This window comes from Carex rostrata, chromosome 16 (assembly GCF_964058835.1).
Source record: "Carex rostrata chromosome 16, lpCarRost1.2, whole genome shotgun sequence".
NCBI classification, from domain to species: Eukaryota; Viridiplantae; Streptophyta; class Magnoliopsida; order Poales; family Cyperaceae; genus Carex; species Carex rostrata.
The window spans coordinates 2,959,892-2,981,035 of NC_135933.1; the positions used below are offsets into that span (position 1 = coordinate 2,959,892).

The following is a 21,144-nucleotide window of genomic DNA, read 5'->3' on the forward strand; positions in this document are numbered from 1 at the left end:
TCTTCAGTTTTTGTTACAACTTCTACCTCTGCACAAATCAGGTCACCATTAACAACAGTGAGATATGCAATCTATCATCAGAGGACGCAATCGAGCATGATTCCCTTGTGTATCGCTCTTACTGAAGTGCCAGATCCGACTCCCTTGAATTTGTGCCTCTAGATCTAGGCAAGTGCCGAATTCAACCCCCTTCTGTGGAGACTCGTGCTTCCCTTGGCACAATCTCAAAGGTAAAATCAACTTGGTTCAATCTTTGTTTAGTAACTTTATATTGTCATACTTTAAGTAACTGGTTTTTGTAAAAATAAATGTTGAAATTTGATCTTACTTGACACTTTGACTTGTTTGAAGTTATTTTGTATGAAATATGAACAACGTTGTCTCTTTTATATATGTTGATTTTCTTTTTTTATGTCAAACTAATACTGTTATAATTAAATTCATATATATAATCGTAGTTATTGGAGCAATTAGTTAAAATTAAGTTTAAATTGGCCGCAATTTTACATAAGTAGACAAAAATTGAGAACTTTAACTTTAAAGGTTTACTATTGCAACTTCTCTTTTTGGACCGTCTCATGAATTAAACCAATAAGCCCAAGTTGTGCATCCTGAGGTCTATCTCATGAATTAAACCTCGCATCGACCACAAGAGCTCTCAACATTTTGTTATTCCTTAATTTGAAGGTGACGCATTCTTGTTTTATTTCCTTGATTTGAAGGTCAGACTTTCAGATATGTTAATTTTTGTGTTGGTGTACCTTATTTTGCTATTCAGCTACATAATTTTTGTGTTGGTGTACCTTATTTTACTGACAGCTTGTGACATTTTTTTCTTTTGTAGGAACTGGAAGTCTATTTTCTGTTTATGCATTAATAATTGGTACATTACTGGTACGAATACAACAAACTGGTATGAACTGCTAAGCTATTGGAAAGAATCAGAGGGAAAATTAAAGAGAATTAAAGCATCATGTAAGAGAGTGACAGGGACTAAGCCAAAACAATACATAAGTAAACACTGTTCAGTTTAACCTAAGCAGTTGTTCGCTTACAAAAGTATGCTACAAAGTTTCATGTACAGCTAACTGTACCAGTTTAAAACCTTGAGTTACTCTCGATTAAGGCTGCAAGTGCACAGCCCTGCTCGTATAGTAAAATCAGGTATCGATCCTCAGGGACGGTCCAATTCGAGTTCTAAATTCTTACTTATCCGAGTTAGGTACTAGAAGTGTGAAAAGTTGAGTTTGGTTTGTTTATATTTCCTAATTTCGAGTGTCAATTCTATTAACAGTAAATGAAAGCAATTAAAGGTTTTGGTTTTGAACAATGATAAAAGGCGTTCCCAGGGTCTCAGGTTTCATCCCAAACTTTGCCTCCTCTGGACCTATCATTCGACTCGCATCATCTCTGATGCGACCCGTTTGATGCGACTCGCATCATCTCTGATGCGGGTCGCATGGCCCTCGAGCAGAGCTGACATGTGTTCGAATCTAAGTTGATTTCTTGTGCGAGGCTTCGACCCGTGGCTCTCACCTACTGGTATCTAACCTAAATTGATTGTCTGGTTTGCTAGAAGTATCCACAACCTTTCAATTATGGAAAATTCACCTCTCGGCTACTATTGATCATAAATCTACTTCAAATACTAAATCTCAATTGCAAGAAACATCAAGGTCAAATTACTAGAAGAGATGCTATAGACATCTAACAGTAGACAATCAAGAATCAATCAAGCAATCAAAATCAAGCAATCAATGAATACTCAAACAAAGAATCACACAAGTTCAAACTTAGATCAAATCAACATGCAACTCAAAGACAAAGTTATGAGACTACATCCTAACCCTAGGAACTAAAGATCTACTCAGTCATGATGAAACAAAGCATAAAAGAGAGATAGAATAGGCAGATCATGATGAAGCTCGAAGATCCAAGGTGGATTGGAGAGGATCTTGCAATATTCTCTTCTCCTCTTCTTCAAGTAAGCTCCAATCTCCTTCTTCTCTCTTGATCTCTGCTCTCTAAGTGTTCTGGAATGTAAAGGGGGAAAAAGCTCTCCAAATTCTGGCATAGGACCTCCTTATATAGGCAACAGAGCTGACTTTGGGCTTGTCAGGTTTAATTTGAACTGGGCGGCAACAGTTGATGCGACTCGCATCAGGTGGATGTGACTCGCATCATATGGGTCGCAAAGGCTGGGATGAGGGTCGCATCACCTGGGTCGCAAGGCATGAGTGAGGGTCGCATCATAGGTTACTGAAGTCTGCCAATTGCCTGATTTTGCCCAATTTCGCCTGATTCCTGCAAAGTGAGAACCAAAACTTAGCAGTACCACATTCTATGGATATTCAATGTAAAAGGCACTATTTGTTGGTTCAAAACATAGATTTTTGTATGGAAACAAGTCGAAATGATAGGTCTAATAATGTGATAACAGCAGTCATTTAGGCGTAAGATACATCTGCACTACTAATATCACGTTGAATTTTTTGGCACCCAAACATCTATCTGTCCACAGAGGATCTGAACCGTTCATTCTATTAATCTCAGCCACTCATCAAAATAGATCTCAATCTCAGCCTTTAATAAATTATTTTGATTTTATACATCTTTTTCTTATTGTCAAACGTGTAAAAATCTAAATTTAATTAAAACCGTATCCATTACATGAAAAGCCGCATAGTAATTCAACACTCTCCACGTGTTTTCCCTTCTCTCCAGTCCCCACGCGTTTCCCCTTTATCTTTCTTCCGACGACGCGAGATCGAAAATACTCAAAACCCTAAGGGATGTCCGGAAAGCCAAAAAAAAACAAAAAAACAAAGAAGAACACCACTGCACCTGGTTCTTCGATCTCCGCACCTCTTGGTTCTTCGATCTCTCATCTGAAAAAGAGAAAACAATTGTCCCGCCATTCCAAGTTCAAACGACATTGGTTCTTGATCTCTTCTCATGGATTGGACCGGTAATTATCCCGCCCTTGCAAGTTCAAATTGAACCGACTCTTCTATATTTATATATATAGAGTTAGGCTGGGGTGCTATGGATAGCATAGTGGCCTCTATGCTACGACTCAATATTCGAGTTTTCAAAATCCAAACGGTCGATCCGAACCGTTCATCTTATTCTCCATATTAATATCTGCTTGGAGACCAAATTTTACATTTTTCTGAATTTTTTTACTATTTATTAAGTATTTTACAAAATTGTTGATCCAACGGTGGCTGCACAAAACAGTAAAACCGTTGGATTAGCGATTTTCAAAGTGACTTAATAAATAGTAAAAAAATTCAGAAAATTATAAAATTTGGTCTCCAAGCAGATATTAATATGGAGAATAAGATGAACGGTTCGGATCAACCGTTTGGATTTTGAAAACTCGAATATTGAGTCGTAGCATAGAGGCCATTATGCTATCCATAGCACCCCAGCCTAACTCTATATATATATATATATATATATATATATATATAGAGTACGGCTAACGCGCTTCCTCTAGCATATGGACCGAAATGCTTCCGGTGGAAATTTGAAATTTCAAAATCCAAAAAGTCGATCTGAACCGTTCATCTCCTTCTCCATATTAATATCTACTTGGAGACCAAATTTTACATTTTTCTGAAATTTTTTACTATTTATTAAGCCACTTTGAAAATCGCTGATCCAACGGTGGCTTACCAAACAGTAAAAATCAGAAGCTACCGTTGGATCAGCGATTTTCAAAATGGCTTAATAAATAGTAAAAAATTTCAGAAAAATGTAAAATTTGGTCTCCAAGTAGATATTAATATGGAGAAGAAGATGAACGGTTCAGATCGACTTTTTGGATTTTGAAATTTCAAATTTCCACCGGAAGCATTTCGGCCCATATGCTAGAGGAAGCGCGTTAGCCATACTCTATATATATATATATATATATATATATATATATATATATATATATATATATATATATATATATATCAATCAAATTCGGTCCTCTCAAATTGCAGACTTGATTTTTCATTTGCGATTTACAGTTGCACAATCGCCTTCTTCACTCAAACCCATTGTTTTACTAAAATCAGAGATCAGAGATAGGAGTTCAGCAATTAGCAAAGAGGCTCACGTGCTGAATACATATAAAACTGGTATGTTCAGCAATTAGCAAAGAGGCTTGCATGCTGAATACATATAAAACTGGTACAAGAGGCTTGCTTGCCGAATCCAGTTTTATATGTATTATGTGAAATACATATAGGGGTTCAGCAATTTGCTTTGTATTCTCCTCTCAAATTTATATGTATTATGTTGTGTTACTTTTCAGTTTCTTTGTGTTATGCTTAGTTATCTGGTATGAAGTGTTGTATTTTTATCGACTTTTGCTATCGATTAGCATCACATCATTGCTTGTTTTCATTAAGCAACATAAACTCAATGAAGAACTTTATGTCAATCTGTTATATCAATGAAGCAACATAAACGTATATTATGTACAATCTGTTATATCGATGAAGAACTTTATGTCATTTTCTTTTTCATACAATATATTATGTTTATTATCTTGAGCAGGTAAGTACTGTAACATCTTTATTTTATTTGTTTTCCTTTTCATACAATATAAGATGTAGTGAAGCAAAAAGGGTCTTTTGATCTTTATTCTATTTTATGGTTTAATAAACCCCCTTATTCTGGTTCAAGGATGATGTGTTATGTTGAAACGGATACGTTTTTAGTAAAAGTTAGACTTCTACACGTTTGATACTATAAAATAGATGCATAAAATCGAGATTAGTAATTAAAGGCTGAGATTGATATTTGTTTTGATGAGTGGCTGAGATCTCTTGAATGAACGGCTCATATCTTGTTTGGACAAATAGAGGGTTGGATCCCAAAAAAATATGCATGATATTAGTAGTCCTGATATGTATGCGCACCTCTTTTGTTGTTAGTATTAGTATGATATGTAATCGTGTGGTGAAAACAAATCATTTACTATGCTGCCTTCAAAAGACCAAGTTAATCCCATTTTCTTTCTTATATTTATGGCTGCGATTTGATTTTGGTTAATGGTACTATGTTTGGTATTAGAGTGCGATTTCATTTATTTTTGCATTATGTTTTGATTTCTTAATTGAACAGTATAAAACATACGCCAATGAGGAAGTCAAGCAAGAAATCAAGTGTTGAGGTATATATATTTTTGTTAAATTTAGTACTTTCAATACTTTTCTTAAAGCTTATTTGATAAATAATGTATAATCATGTTCATGCAAGTTGCGACGGCACCAGTAACTGAGCTGAAATCAGCCAAAAAAGGTATTTCTGCAAAAGTTGAGATATATATATTTCTGTTTAATTAGTACTTTCAATACTTTTGTTAAAGATTGTTTATCTATAATCATGTTCATGCAAGTTGCGACAGTGCCAGTAACTGAGCTGAAATCAGCCAAAAGAGGTATTACAAATGTAACTTCTTATAGTGATGTTTGCTAATTGTTTCAACTTTTGTAGAAATTGCAAACATCCTTTTTTAATAAACATTCTTCAATTGCGCTAGATGATTTTTGTTGAGGCTTCATTTTCAATTCTCAGGAGTTATAATTATTGAAGAGAAATAGTTGAGGTCATTTACTGGTACAACCAAAAGCTCAGTACCGTATCAATATTCCTTTGTATTAATAAGGGAGAAATCATCATATCTCTACGAAACATTATATGTAATCGGACAATCGGACACAAGTGTCATTTTAGTTTCAATGAAATCAATTTTTCTTGTATTATGTATATTTTTTAATCAATAATTTTAATCATATTTTTAATCATTTTTCATCTGACTTCTTAAGTACATATCATCATATTATCCTACAGATAAAACAAATTTCCATCTGATCTTTAAAATACATATCTTTGTATAATTGACTACAAAAATTCAAATAATTGCATTTACATTCTTTTCATAAAAGTGAGCAAAGTTAAAAAGGATGAAATAATTGTATAATTGATTTTTCAATCTCCACAGCAAATGAAAACATAATAAAGAAATTAATTAAAAATTAATCACATTTAAAGAAAGTGATCAAAATAATATTTCACTCTCCGTTGCAATGCACGGGCACTTAACTAGTATCAAAAAAATGCAGAAGAAAATTGAATGACAACAAATCTTTAGATTTTAAGCTTGATTTTGCATTGGATACATATTTTTAATTGCAACAAAAATTCATTTTCGTTTTTAATTGGTTCGTATGTTGGTGTTGCAACTTCTAAAAAGGCGGATTATCAAGAGCTAATACCATCGTGTTGGACTCTCTTATCAAGCAGATGTCGATCGGTGTTGCAGCTTAGGTATTTGCTGAAATGCCTATGATGGAATGCGCTTATCCTTGAGTGTTTAGTCATGGTCAAATCTCACCACAAAAATTCTTAACGTAAAAAAAATGTGCCTATCAAAGTATCATAATAGGTTTTTTTTTTTTTTTTCTTTTTGGACAATGCAGTAATCCTATGACACTTCATATATGTTTCATAGTTATACATGATATATCATATATTTTACTGAATATGTTTAACAGTTTCACATAATATATATGCAATAGTTTACAACATATATGCAATATTTACAGAATCTAGTTAACATTTTTACTGATTTAAATTTTTAGTATTTTTGTAATAGATTTACAAGATCTATCCAATATTTTACAAGATATATGAATCATGTTTAAAGGTTATGTAGAGTATTTTATCAGATATAGTTCACAATTTTTCATGATATATGCATCATCTTACAATATCTATTATTATTGATGTTTACATATTTACAATATATAGTTCACAATTGTACATTATATAGTTTACAGTTTTACATAATATGTAGAGTGTTTTACAGTACCTACATAATATGCAATATTTTACAGGTTATTGATGTTTACAGCATATATGCAATATTACAAGATCAAGTTAACAGTGATTTAAATTTCCAGTATGTTTCTAATATATTTACAGGATTTATACCGTATTGTTACAGGATATATGAATAAGGTTTAAAATTTTAAATGTTATGTAGAGTATTTTACCGGATATAGTTCACAGTTTTACATGATATATGCATCATTTTACAATATCTATTATTATTGATGTTTAAAGGTTTACAATATATAGTTCACAATTTTACATGATATAGTTTACAGTTTTATAAGATGTGTAGAGTGATTTACATGATATAGTTCATAGTTTTATAACCTTATTTGTTTTGTTTTTTTGCAGGATATTATTTCTAAAGAACGCTTTATTCTAGTGATGAGGCTTCTAACTTATCCGAACAATACTAAACAAAAGGGTTATGAAGTAAAAGTTTTTGTATGTTGAATAATATGCTTGTGTGGAATGTATAAAATTTATGTTTAGAATGTTATTGTTTGTTTTTGCTACTATTGAACAATGATGTTTTCAATAGTGATAGTTTATGCTTGTGAACAGTTACTAATGTTTAACAATGTGGTTGTGACTAGTTGATGTATTGATGTTTTATAGTTTGCATCTGTTAGTTTTATTGTTTACATCTTTTAAATTTATAGTATTAAAGTTTGCAGTGTATTTCTTTTAGTTTTATAGTGTTTTAAGTTTCATATTTATAGTTTTATAGTTTATATCTGTTAGTTTTATAGTTTACATTTGAGAATTTTATAGTATTGAAGTTCTATAGTTTGCATCTGTATGTTTTACAGTATGTGTAGTGTTAATTTACAGGATATAGATGCATATATAAATGTTAATAATTGAAGAAGAAAAATTATGAAATTTTGTTTCAAAAAAAATTAATTTTAATTTCGAGAAAAAAATAATTTTGCATAATTTTTGGGTTTATTTTGAAAAAACTGCAAGTTTGAGAAGTAGTCCGGTTTTCAAATGTTCTAGAAGATTATAAAACTGTTATTAACTATAAGTTAGAGAAGTACACCAAGTGATCCCTGATACCACCATATTAAACCTATTATTTCGACTTGTTTCCATACAAAAATCTATGTTTTGAACCAACAAATAGTGTCTTTTACATTGAATATCCATAGAATGTGGTACTGCTATGTTTTGGTTCTTACTTTGTAGGAATCAGGTGAAATCAGGCAAAATCAGGCAAATGGCAGACTCCAGGAAGATATGATGCAACCCTCACTCATGCTTTGCGACCCAGATGATGCGACCCTCACTCATGCCTTGCGACCCAGATGATGCGACCCTCACTCATGCCTTGCGACCCAGATGATGCGACCCTCATTCCAGTCTTGAAGACCAATTGATGCGAGTCGCATCACATGTTGCCGCCCAATTCAAATTCAACCCGATAATCCCCAAGTCAGATCTGTTGCCTATATAAGCCGGTCCTATGCCAGAATTTAGAGAGTTTTTTCCCCCTTTACATTCCAGATCACTTAGAGAGCAGAGATCAAGAGAGAAGAAAGAGATTGGAGCTTTCTTGAAGAAGAAGAGAAGAGAAGATTGCAAGATCCTCTCCAATCCACCTTGGATCTTCGAGCTTCATCATGATCTGCCTATTATCCCTCTCTTTTATGCTTTCTTTTACCATGCTTGAGTAGATCTTTAGTTCCTAGGGTTAGGATGTAGTCTCTAAACTTTGTCTTTGAGTTGCATGTTGTTTTGATCTAAGTTTGAACTTGTGTGATTCTTTGTTTGAGTATTCATTAATTGCTTGATTTTGATTGCTTGATTGATTCTTAATTGTCTACTGTTAGATGTCTAGAGCATCTCTTCTAGTAATTTGACATTGATGTTTCTTGCAATTGTGATTGAGTATTTGAAGTAGATCTAAGATCAATAGTAGCCGAGAGGTGAACTTTCCATTATCGAAAGGTTGTGGATACTTCTAGCAAACCAGACAATCAATTTAGGTTATATACCAGTAGGTGAGAGCTACAGGTCGAAGCCTCGCACAAGAAATCAACTTAGATACGAACACATGTCAGCTCTGCTCGAGGACCATGCGACCCTCATCAGAAATGATGCGAGTCGCATCAAACGGGTCGCATCAGAGATGATGCGAGTCGGATGATAGGTCCAGAGAGGGCAAAGTTTGGGATGAAACCTGAAACGCTGGGAGCGCATTTTATCATTGTTCAAAACCAAAACCTTTAACTGCTTTCATTTACTGTTAATTGAATTGTCACTCGAAATTAGGAAATATAAACAAACCAAACCCAACTTTTCACACTTCTAGTACCTAACTCAGATTAGTAAGAATTTAAAGTCGAATTATATCGTCCCTGAGGATCGATACCTTATTATACTATACGGATAGGACTGTGCACTTGCAGTCTTAGACGAGAGTTGATTCAAGGTTTAAACTGGTACAGCTTGCTGTACCTGAAACTTTGTAGCATACTTTTGTAAGCGAACAATCCTGTAAGCAAGTACAGTTAGTTTGGCAAGTTGTGCAAGTTGCAAGTACACAAAGTGGTCCCAATGGATGTTAGAATTTTAAAGTGTGTTTTGTATATGATTTGTTATATGAGATTATAGTATAGAATTGGAATTTTACAGTATTTGCGTAAGTTGAATGAAAAATTTTTGTGGAAAAACTGTGGACAATTAGACGCTTCATATTTGTATACTAAATTCTGTAAATTTGTTTACTTATTTTTTAAATATGTTGAAAATTATTATTTTTGAATGGTTCAGAATTTTTAAGTCAGTTATTTTCTATCTATCTAATAAAGAAAATTTATAAAAAATGTAAAATTTCACAATTACATTTTCATACTATGAATCTTGTGCACGGAAGTACGGAACCATAGCTTCGCTCCGGTAACAAAATTATTTTGTTTGAGAAAAAAAATAAAAGGTGCTATTAAATTAAACTTCTCCGTGAAATATGTTGCTTGGAAAAAATTTAGGGATGATGCCGCAGAGGATCTTCAAACTTTTTCTCTGAATATTAAATTTGAATAATAAGTTAATAACCCTTCTCCGCTGATTAATTTACTATCTAATGCTCAATTAAATATAAAATTATCAGAATATTCTTGATAATTTATCATTGTTTAAATATTTTATGAATTATAATTTACGTATTTCAGTTTAAAATAATAATAATTTCTCACTTCGTAATGTTTTTATTTTTCATATCTAAAAATAATGTTATCAATTTGAGTTATTAATAAAACTGTTTATTTCCTATAAAAATAAAAGAAAACACATTAAAAATTAAAAAACAAACGTCTTGTATGTAGGGGCGTAAATAGATACTGATAATCCGCTCCGTATTCGCTCCGTATCCGGATTAAATGGATATGGATAATTACAAATATGAATACGGATAATTTTTTGCATATGGTGAAAAATGGTGGATACGAATACGGATAATTTCATGAAGATGAATATCTGTATCCGTATCCGCAATTATTTGGATCTAAAATTACTCTCAACCAGCTTTAACTTTACTGCTTTGGATAGAAATTGTTATATATCATCCCATATTCATTTCAGTCTTGGTTGTGGTATAAATGATAATATGATATAATTTTCAATTTAATATCTTTTTTGCTGGTGATGGTTCTACAATAACTCAATTTCCTTTCATTTTTACCTTCATTTCTTCATTCTTCATTATTTTTCATTGAAGACTTTAGTCCGTGAATGTAGTATACTTCTAGTCTCTGCTAAATTGAGTTTAGTCATTTTTTCAAGACAACAAGAAGTCACTTTTTTGTATCTTAAAGTGCATAACTCAATTATCCAACAATTATTCGTTTCGTATCTGTATTCGAATCCATATCCGTTGGTTATCTGCTCCGTATCCGAATCCGTTTAAGGCGAATATGGTTTTAAATTTTGATATCCGTTTACTATTCGTATCCGTATCCGTATCCGCTCATTGAAAAACGGATACGGATATGGTATTAGCATTATCCGCTCCGAATCCGCTCCGTTTACACCCCTACTTGTATGTTATGAATATTTAATTAAGTGTCTATATTTAAAAATACTAACTGCTTGCAAATTAGAAATCCAAACAGTATGAATTTTTTAAACATGATACTATAAACATACAAGGGTGTTGGGATCACTTCATAAGAAATCCAAAACTTTTGCAAATTAGAAATTCATAGAGCATGAATATTTTATTTAGGGGGAGTTTCATGTATACCATTCAAAAACAACCAAATTACATATTTTTCTCTCTAAGATTCATGATAACATATTTATCGTACTAAATTTTAAAAACTCACAAATTTGTCCAAATTTGCTTAAACTCAATTTAAGTATATTTAATATTCTATAAAATACAATTAATTTCTTAATTAGTAATACACATTCTTCAGCGTCAAAAAGCTCTTCGTCATTTTTGTCTTCTTAATTTGACGCAAAAGGTGTACGTGCCTATGAGGTTCTCAACCTAATTTCTTTAAAAGCGCTTGTTGACCAGTAAATTTCTCCTACGACTACCCCATCGCTTTGCTTGTCAGAGATGGCTAGTTTTATCTCTTTTGCGATATTGATTTGCTGTTTTTTTTGTTTTGCCCCCCTTGTTGTGCTATTGTGAAGTGAAAACGTAGAAGAGAAAGAAACCGAACAAAAAGAATTAAAAAGAACAAAAGCAGCAACAAGAAGACCAGAAGAAAGAAAACATGCGTCAAACCCGAAACACAGTTCAAAAATGCAAAAACACTAAAACAGGATCAAATACTGAGTTATTTATAATTATTAGAATATTAAACATAATTAATTCAAATTTTGAGTATATTTAATATAAATTAAAATTATAATGAGTAAATTTGTGAGTTTTTAAAGTTTAAAAGGATAAATATGATATTATGAATTTTGGAGAAAAAATACGTAATTTTGTAGTTTTTGAAGGTATACATCAAATTCCCCTTTGATTTATCCCAGTTTATAATAAGAATAACAACAATATTTATGTTTTCTAATATTTGACAATTTTATATTTGTAGTTTTATATTTGTTTTTTAAACGCATGCATTAACGTATACATTCGGTGTTATTTTGTGAATATGCAGTACGTATGCATTCTTGTGTTATTGTGCATCGAATATTCTGAATTTACGTAAGTTTGAAATTGCTTAATTAAGGAATTGATACGTCTACGGAAAAAGCATGACAACATGATTTTGACGCTCAACGTGCACACACACTGTGTGAATTAATGCACGCGTTATAACGTGCAAAAGCATAAGGGCCTGTTCGGCCGACAAATGGGAATGGGCGCGGGCACGAGATTTGAACTGAAAAACACTGTTCCCGTGGGAAAAAAAAATTCAGTTGAACTGAATTTTTTTTTTCCCACGTGAATAGTGATTCGGCCGAACAGGCCCTAAGAGAGTTAAAACCATGAGTTCAAGCGTTTTATTTGAACTCGTACTAATTAGTATTGTGCATCGGTTTAGTTCGGTTAAATTCGAAATAAAATAAACAAACTAAATTTTTTAGGAAGCGTCTAATTGTCCACAGCTTTGACTTGCGCGAATACTGTAAAATTACTTCTACATGCTGTATAATTATATAATATATCACATAAAATATATCAGTTAATCATAAAACATCCAGCAACTATTTGAAGTGGTCCCATGATAGTTAGAAAAAGATTGCAACTTGCACAACATGACAAAATAAATGTACTTTCAAACTGTACTTTCGAAAATTACATTTCTAGGAAGTTATTGGCAGTTAGAGTTAGTTATTAGCGGTTATTGGCAGTTAAAGTTAATTATTAGCGTCCGCACTGGGTTGAATCTTGTATATTGTAAAATTGAATCTTGTATACTGTAAAATTGAATCTTGTATACAGTAAAATTTTCAATTGAATATTGTATACTGTAAAATTGAATCTTCTACACATTAAAATTTACAATTGAATCTTGTATACTGTAAAATTGAATTAGCATACAGTGCTGAAACGGGGATTGTTCTGGAGAGATAATGTCAATTCCTTTTTGTAACTAATTTGTTATACGAATTTCTTCGAAAAATAAAATATCACCTATTGTTAAAAATAATTCTTAGATAAAATATCTCCACACAACGTGGGATAACGGACTGTGCTAGTTTGAGAAACCCCATGCAACGGCTATCTTGGAGAAATAAATATAGACGGAATAAGGCCATATATGGACCTATATCTATATGGGAACAACTAGAGAATATGAATACTTTTCTTCCATGCGAGGTATTGGGCCGGTTCAATTGGCGGCATACAATACCTTGCTTGGACGCTCCGGCTATATAACAAAATCGAACACTTCTCTTCGTTGGAGAGATGGTCTCGATTGATTTAATTTTGTACTTTTGTTTCTTTAGCGTTAAATGCGCTCAAATATATAATATAAATATAAAATAATGAGAATGCAGTCCTTATTTTTAAAAAAATTGACGGTTAAATTAAAGACATTGTTCACATTTTATCAGAAACTATAATTTTCTCATAAAGACATTTAATTCTACCTTCATACGAACAGGCTGTAAAGTCCATTTCATGATTAAAACAGCTGTATCAAATACTAACAGGAGCAATTACTTTAACAAGTACCAATAAATAAAACCGTTAATTTTTCTAACCACTCAATAGCTAACCCATTAAAATTTCCAAATAATATTAAGTTTAATATATAAATTAGAAAGCTGATAACAGTATCCACCCTACAGTATCCGCAGGGGACCACTAAAATTAAATGTGAAAAAATAATTTTTTGTGGAGATCGCAAAAATTTTACAATTCAATTTTTTTTTCTAAAGTATTAATATCTATGCATTGAAGTATTTATATCTATATACGAAAGTATTTATAACTATGAGGTGAATAATTATTAATTGTGCAGGTACTGTATAGCGAAGATAGTACCTGCAACACTGTACCTGTACTGTACCCATGAAGGGACCACTGAAAATTAAATGCAAAAAGATAACTTCCTACAGGGACTGCAAAATCTCCACAATTTTACTTATTTTTTCCATATTTTTAATACCTACGCAATTTTTTCTTTCAAATTAGATCTATGATGACGTACTTTTAGATTCGTTGTTACGCAAGTATTTATACCTCGTCGTACAAGTATTTATACCTATACTTGCAAGTATTTTTTACATATGACACTGAAAGTATTAATATCTAAGTATTGAAAGTATTTATACTTATACACTGAATTATTTATATGTATAATGTCAACTATTTTTGTTAGACGAAGGCTGACGCGGGGATGATTGGAGAACTCGAAAAGAGATAATCATAACAAGTCACTCATTAAAGTATTAATATCTTATCTTCTAAGTATTTATAACTATAAATGTATACATATATAAGTATTTTTTACACATGATACTGAAAGTATTAATATCTAAATCTGAAAGTATTTATTCATATGAAATCAACTATTTTTGTTAGAGAAATGTTGACCCAAGGACGAGTGCAGGGATTATAAAAGGAAAACTATATAATTAGTGAGGACTATAGAGAAATGATGCTGTTGAGATTTTAAAATAATATATTGTTGAGACTATATAATTAGTGGGGATTATAATATATTACTTCTCGATATTGTAGCACGAGTACTGTAGCGCGGGTACTAAAATAATTATTCTATAAAGAGGAGGGATCGAATGACACCGTGCATTTTCAAAGTCCAAACTGTTCAACTTGATGGATATGTTAAAATGTGCTTGCAGATCAAATTTTACATTTTTCTGAATTTTTTACTATTTATTAAGATGGGTACAAAAATTCAACAGTCTGAATATAGTGATTTTGTTAAATACTTAATAAATAGTAAAAAAATTCCAAAAAATATAAAATTTGATATGCAAGCACATTTTAACATATTCATTATGTTGAACGGTTTGGATCGACTATTTGGACTTTAAAAACTTTGAAAATGCACGATGTTATTCGATGTCACCAAAAAAGAGTGTCATCCGATCCCTCCTCTTCTATAAATTATATAAAAAAATATTAAGTTTAATATATAATATCGTGTTAGCCAATAATCAATTAAATTATAAATTTAATCAATTGTCATTATTTTTTGAGATTGCGAGTCATTAGAGGAATCAAACTCTCCACATTTGAATAACCAACACTTTTGGAATTTTTTTATAACCAACTATGCCACTTAATCTTTCAATCAATTATCATTGTTATAAAACGAATTTATTGTAAATAACTAAATATACACATTTCCTCTTTAATCATTCGGGAGAAATAAAAAGTTCGTGGAGATTGGAGAGGAGCTGAATCCGCTGGTTAGGGGTGTCAATGGCATCCGTTTATTTGTTTATCTTATCCGCATCATATTCGATAAGATGGGTATGGGTGCATAAGATTTTTTTTTTTCGTTAACTTATTGGGTATGGGTAAGGATTTCTTTTTTCATTAAATAAATGGATATGAGTACGGGTAAATGTTATTTCGTATCCTTTGGTAATGAGTAATTATATAAAATAAATTATATCATAAGAATAATATTATACTAAATATTTTACTTTTTTATTTGAATGCTTTATTATTTAGTTAAAGAATTAAATTTATTAGAAGAGATATTTGTGATTTTGATATTTTTTGTTTAATAAAAAACTATTACTTCGAAGTAATTGCATATTTATATTTTAATTTTATATTAGTAATTGTGATTGCATATGTATGACATAATAAGTTTTGATGGTTTATTTGTAAAAATAATAAAACTATTATATTTGTATTATTCATTATTCGTCCACTACCATTTCATTATTCGCTAATTTTAACGGATATAGATAGAGTAGGGTAAGATAAATTTTTAACGGATATAAGCAGAGCATGGATAAGATTAATTCTATGGGTATAAAAATAGTTCCACTCGTTTTTTTTTTTGAAAACTTGGCAGTAGCTATCAAGTTTTGTGAGAGGAAATCGAACTCTCGACCTTTGAGTATAACAACTCTAGGATATTTTTCTAACCAATTGTGCTACCTCCTCTTTCTCAGATCCACTCTAATCGTATCATACCCATTGCCCCCCCTACCGCTGGTTACTTTTTTTATTGAGTGAGTCTATGGTACTATGCATATTACGGGTTGTTACCGTGCTACGGCTCTATATTCGAGTTTTCAAATTCTAACGGTCGATCCGAATTGTTCATCTTGTTCTTCATATTAATATGTGTTTGGAGACCAAATTTTACATTTTTTGAAAATTTTTTACTATTTTTTTAGATATTTAGAAAATCACTTGATCTGAAAATTCTGGACTATTCAAAAACAGTGATTTTCAATAAATCTAAAAAAATAGTAAAAAAATTTCAAAAAATGTAAAATTTGGTCTCCAAACACATATTAATATGGAGAACAAGATAAACGGTTCGGATCGAGCGTTAGAATTTGAAAACTCAAATATAGAGCCGTAGCACGGTAACAAATCGTAATATACATAGTACCATAGAGTCACTCTTATTTTATTTTATTTTATTTTGTGGAACGGAATCCGCTGGTTACTTCTATCCTAAAACAAGCGTGAGAATATCAGGAAGTGTCGTTTAGAAAAATCGTCTCTCACGCAACCAATCGTACCATATCCTTGCCCCCCGCCCGCACACCTCGAGGTAACCGGTTCTCCCTTTTCTTAATCTCTCCGCCTTCTATTCTCTCGCTACTCGCTTTTAATTCCCTCACTCACAGCACAGTAAGCTACAGACATGGCTGCACCTGTGGTCGATGCTGAGTATCTGAAAGAGATCGACAAGGCACGCAGAGATCTGCGCGCTCTTATCGCTAGCAAGAACTGCGCTCCGATCATGCTTCGCCTCGCGTCCGTAATCTTTCTCCTTGTTTTTATATTTTGCTGTCTGTTTTTTCAATGAGGAAAATAATGGAAACTATTTGTTTTGGATTTAAGATGGCGAGTTTTTAGGACTGAATTTTCGTCGATTTGTGGACTGAGCTAATTATAAGTTCTAAACTCACTTTGTCAGCCCAAAAGATTCTACCGGGCAACAATTAGTAATGCGGGATGGCTTTTTATCTTTTTGAGAAAAAAAAAAGTGGTCTATGTTTGAGATGTAACCGGTGTAAAATTCTACATATGAGTAGTCCAGAATGACTGTATTCCCTGGTGCACAACTGTTTGATGAAATGCCCCATGATATCTTGGTTGGGAAGTTTTATTTAAATTTTTGGCATATGATGCACATGCTAGAATCCAGAAATTGATGGAGCTTATGTTTACTTGTTCAAGTTAAATTCAATTGTCTTATATCCTTACCTTTTCTTATTCTTTACTTATCTCAGATGGCATGATGCTGGTACATATGATGTAAACACAAAAACAGGTGGCCCGAATGGATCAATTAGGTTTGAGGAAGAATACTCGCATGGCTCCAATGCAGGGTTGCAGATTGCCATTGATCTTTTGGGTATGCTGTGAACATAGATATCATCAACTACTGCCCTTAATTTGTGTTTATGGCCCTCATTATGACTATCTGAACTCTTAGATGCCTATTAATGGCACAAAAGTTTTAAATATATCTCTTGTCAGAACAAATAGCAAAAAAAAATTATCACTTGAGGGCAAAACTGTACCTCCTGATTTCTGTCTCTCTTGACTTTATGAACAGAGCCAATTAAGGCGAAACATCCAAAAATCACTTATGCTGACCTATACCAGGTAATGAAAAATACACTCAATATTATGTTTATGAATTTTATTTTTTGTTGGTAAACCTTGCATTTTGGAAGTTTCCCTATTGATAGATCAAGTGTTTGATGTACCATTTTTTTCAAAAAGAAAATGAAAATGTCTAGAAGTCAAATGTGCAAATCATTCAGAACTTATATGCAAATGAACTGTGATAGCTAAATACTCATTCATGTTGTTATTAAATTATTGATGTTTTCCAAAGAAATTTGTTGAGTTAGACTTTACTACATTCAACAGTTTATCTCTATTACAAGCATTATATTAGTATTTTAATATCTCTGGGTTTGCCATAATCCACAATTTATCTTTGTATCATATGTATAATATTTCGATATTAGAAAGGAATAGTAACTTCTTTTTATTTACTAAATACTAACTAAAACTTACTGCGAGTAATTAGTTTGCTGGAGTGGTTGCAGTTGAAGTTACTGGTGGTCCCACCGTTGACTTTGTTCCTGGTCGCAAGGTATGCTATTTCTCACTCGTTGTTTCTTATCATTAGCTTTGGTTGTAATATAAAAAAAAAAATTCTCATGCTTTTTCTTGCTTTTGCATATTCTTGAAGTCACTTATGCATGGAACTAAACACGTACAATTCTATTTCAGGATTCAACAGTGTGTCCCAGAGAAGGCCGCCTTCCTGATGCTAAGCAAGGTACGCTGATTATAATTTGGATTGGGTTGTCATAACTTCATACCAGTACCAGCTCAATAGCACCAACACTATCAGTGCCCAGTAGAACATGGGTAATGGCAAAAAAAATATTCATGTATATATCAAAGCATCGGAGTACTATGAAAGAAAAATATGATCATGCATACTGGAAAGAATAAGCTAAAAGGAGAACAACATTATTACTTATACAGTGCGCTTTTATAATATTAAACACTTTCTCTATAGTTAATTTGATTTTTAATTGCTTGGTAGGCACACAGCATTTAAGGGATATATTTTATAGGATGGGCTTATCTGACAAGGACATTGTTGCACTCTCTGGTGGTCATACTCTGGTATGTGATTTTTATAACCTTCTCTGAGCAAATTATTAGGTCGATAATTGATAGCTTATACAGACACCTTCAATTACTAGATCATAACTTGAATTTTTCTCCCAAAGGGGCGAGCCCATCCTGAGAGATCTGGATTTGAAGGTCCCTGGACTAAAGAGCCTCTTAAATTTGACAATTCTTACTTTTTGTAAGTCAGTAATAGAAAAAGTCTCATGCATATAAATTTAACATAGAAATGTTAACTTACCCAAATCCCATTTGTTTTACTGTTTATTACTACAGGGAGCTACTGAAGGGGGAGGCTGAAGGGCTCCTAAAGCTTCCTACTGACAAAGCATTGTTAGCTGATCCCAAATTTAGGCACTATGTTGAGCTTTATGCCAAGGTATCTTGTTGTTAAAATATTAAAGGAGAAATAAATTAGCATAATTAGGAATTATCTAACTCCCATGTTTAATAGAAGTTTGATCTCATATTGATTTATTTTATTATAATCTTAGGATGAGGATTTATTCTTCAAGGACTATGCCGAGTCACACAAGAAGCTGTCAGAGCTTGGTTTCAAACCTCCTTCCACTGGTACAGGTTCCAAAGCTGATGTCAAGGCGAGTACCATTCTGGCACAGAGTGCAGTTGGAGTAATAGTTGCAGCAGCTGTAGTTGTTTTCAGTTACCTCTACGAGAGTTCTAAGAGGATTAAATAGATGAGTGGGTAAATATGTGAATAAGGGCTTTTATTATAACCGAATTGAATAATAATGAGATTTTATAGACTGCTAAACTGTAATGAATTAAACGGACAGATATGTGACACCTTAATATTTTAAAATGAAAAAAATAATTATGTTATTATTTGTTCGTACCTGATTATGTTTGCTGTTATATTGATTGATGGTAGCAAGTACATAAATTTGCTAAAGCCTACTTGGTTTCTTATATTTAATCCAGTTAGTTCGCCATTAAAACATGCACCCTTTTTGTTTGTTCTGTTTGACTTGCTTAAAAATCATTTTAAGTAAACGCTGGCAGCATCTCAGATTGGCGTTCTATGGATGATATATTTTCCATCATAATTCTTAATCACAATTACGTTTATAATCAAACGACCGAGACAGGCGATTTTTTATATAACATTAGAAAATAGGTTAATTAAATAATGAACGCACTGCCAGCAACGCCCATTTTTCAAAAGTTGGACCCGGTCCCAACAAAAGCATTATTATAAATATCTTTGATGCGTCACATTTCTCGCTGACATTTTTAAAAATACCCAAAAAGAAAAACAAATTATTAATAATAACCAGATTTTTGGAAAATATTTAAAAATGCCCAAACCGCCTCAAAATTCGGCGGTCCGGAATTTTTATTCCAAACCGCCTATTTTCCGGGCGGTCCGAGATTTTTTTTTTTTTTTGCTCAGAACCGCCTAATTTATCGGCGGTCCGAGATTTTTTTTTTTTTGCAAATCAAATTTGCATATCTGCTTAACATAGAAAAACACCTTCAAAAATCGTGAAAATTTACCGACATGCAGTTTTGACATCGTAGAACAGGACTGTGAAGTTTCATACAAAATCTACGAATAGATCGTGAGACTGCATATCGGTCAATTTTCACGATTTTTGAAGGTGTTTTTCTATGTTAAGCAGATGTGCACAGTTGGGCTCAGAATGAAATATTCAGTAGTTCGGGCAATTTTTGAGAGCCGATATCTCACGATCTGTTCGGAGATTTTGTATGAAACTTCACAGTCCTGTTCTACGATGTCAATACTGCATGTCGGTCAATTTTCATAATTTTTGAAGGTGTTTTTCTATGTTAAGCAGATGTGCAAAGTTGGGCTCAGAATGAAATATTCAGCAGTTCGGGTAATTTTTGAGAGCTGATATCTCACGATCTATTCGGAGATTTTGTATGAAACTTCACAGTCCTGTTCTACGATGTCAAGAATGCATGTCGGTAAATTTTCACGATTTTTGAAGGTGTTTTTCTATGTTAAGCAAATGTGCAAAGTTGGGCTCAGAATGAAATATTCAGCAGTTCAGGCAATTTTTGAGAGCCGATATCTCACGATCTGTTCGGAGATTTTGTATGAAACTTCACAGTCCTGTTCTACGATGTCAAGACTGCATGTCGGTCAATTTTCACGATTTTTGAAGGTGTTTTTCTATGTTAAGCATATGTGCAAAGTTGGGCTCAGAATGAAGTATTCAGCAGTTCGGGTAATTTTTGAGAGTTGATATCTCACGATCTGTTCGGAGATTTTGTATGAAACTTGACAGTCCTGTTCTACGATGTCAAGACTGCATGTCGGTCAATTTTCACAATTTTTGAAGGTGTTTTGCTATGTTAACCAGATATGCAAATTTGATTTGCAAAAAAAAAAAAAAAAAAAAAACAAAATTCTCGGACCGCCGATAAATTAGGCGGTTCTGAGCAAAAAAAAAAATCTCGGA

At 32.5% G+C, this 21,144-nt stretch overlaps 1 protein-coding gene across 1 annotated transcript; it reads left to right on the forward strand.

Annotated features, from left to right (window-relative positions):
• Positions 1 to 16,519: 16,519 nt before the first annotated feature.
• Positions 16,520 to 19,541, forward strand: APX3 (ascorbate peroxidase 3). The gene is made up of 9 exons (XM_078317035.1): positions 16,520 to 16,786; positions 17,266 to 17,390; positions 17,595 to 17,644; positions 18,078 to 18,143; positions 18,284 to 18,332; positions 18,606 to 18,688; positions 18,796 to 18,875; positions 18,971 to 19,073; positions 19,189 to 19,541. The coding sequence occupies exons 1-9, from the start codon at positions 16,674 to 16,676 to the stop codon at positions 19,390 to 19,392; spliced, it is 873 nt and encodes a 290-aa protein (XP_078173161.1). The 5' UTR covers positions 16,520 to 16,673; the 3' UTR covers positions 19,393 to 19,541.
• Positions 19,542 to 21,144: the final 1,603 nt, after the last annotated feature.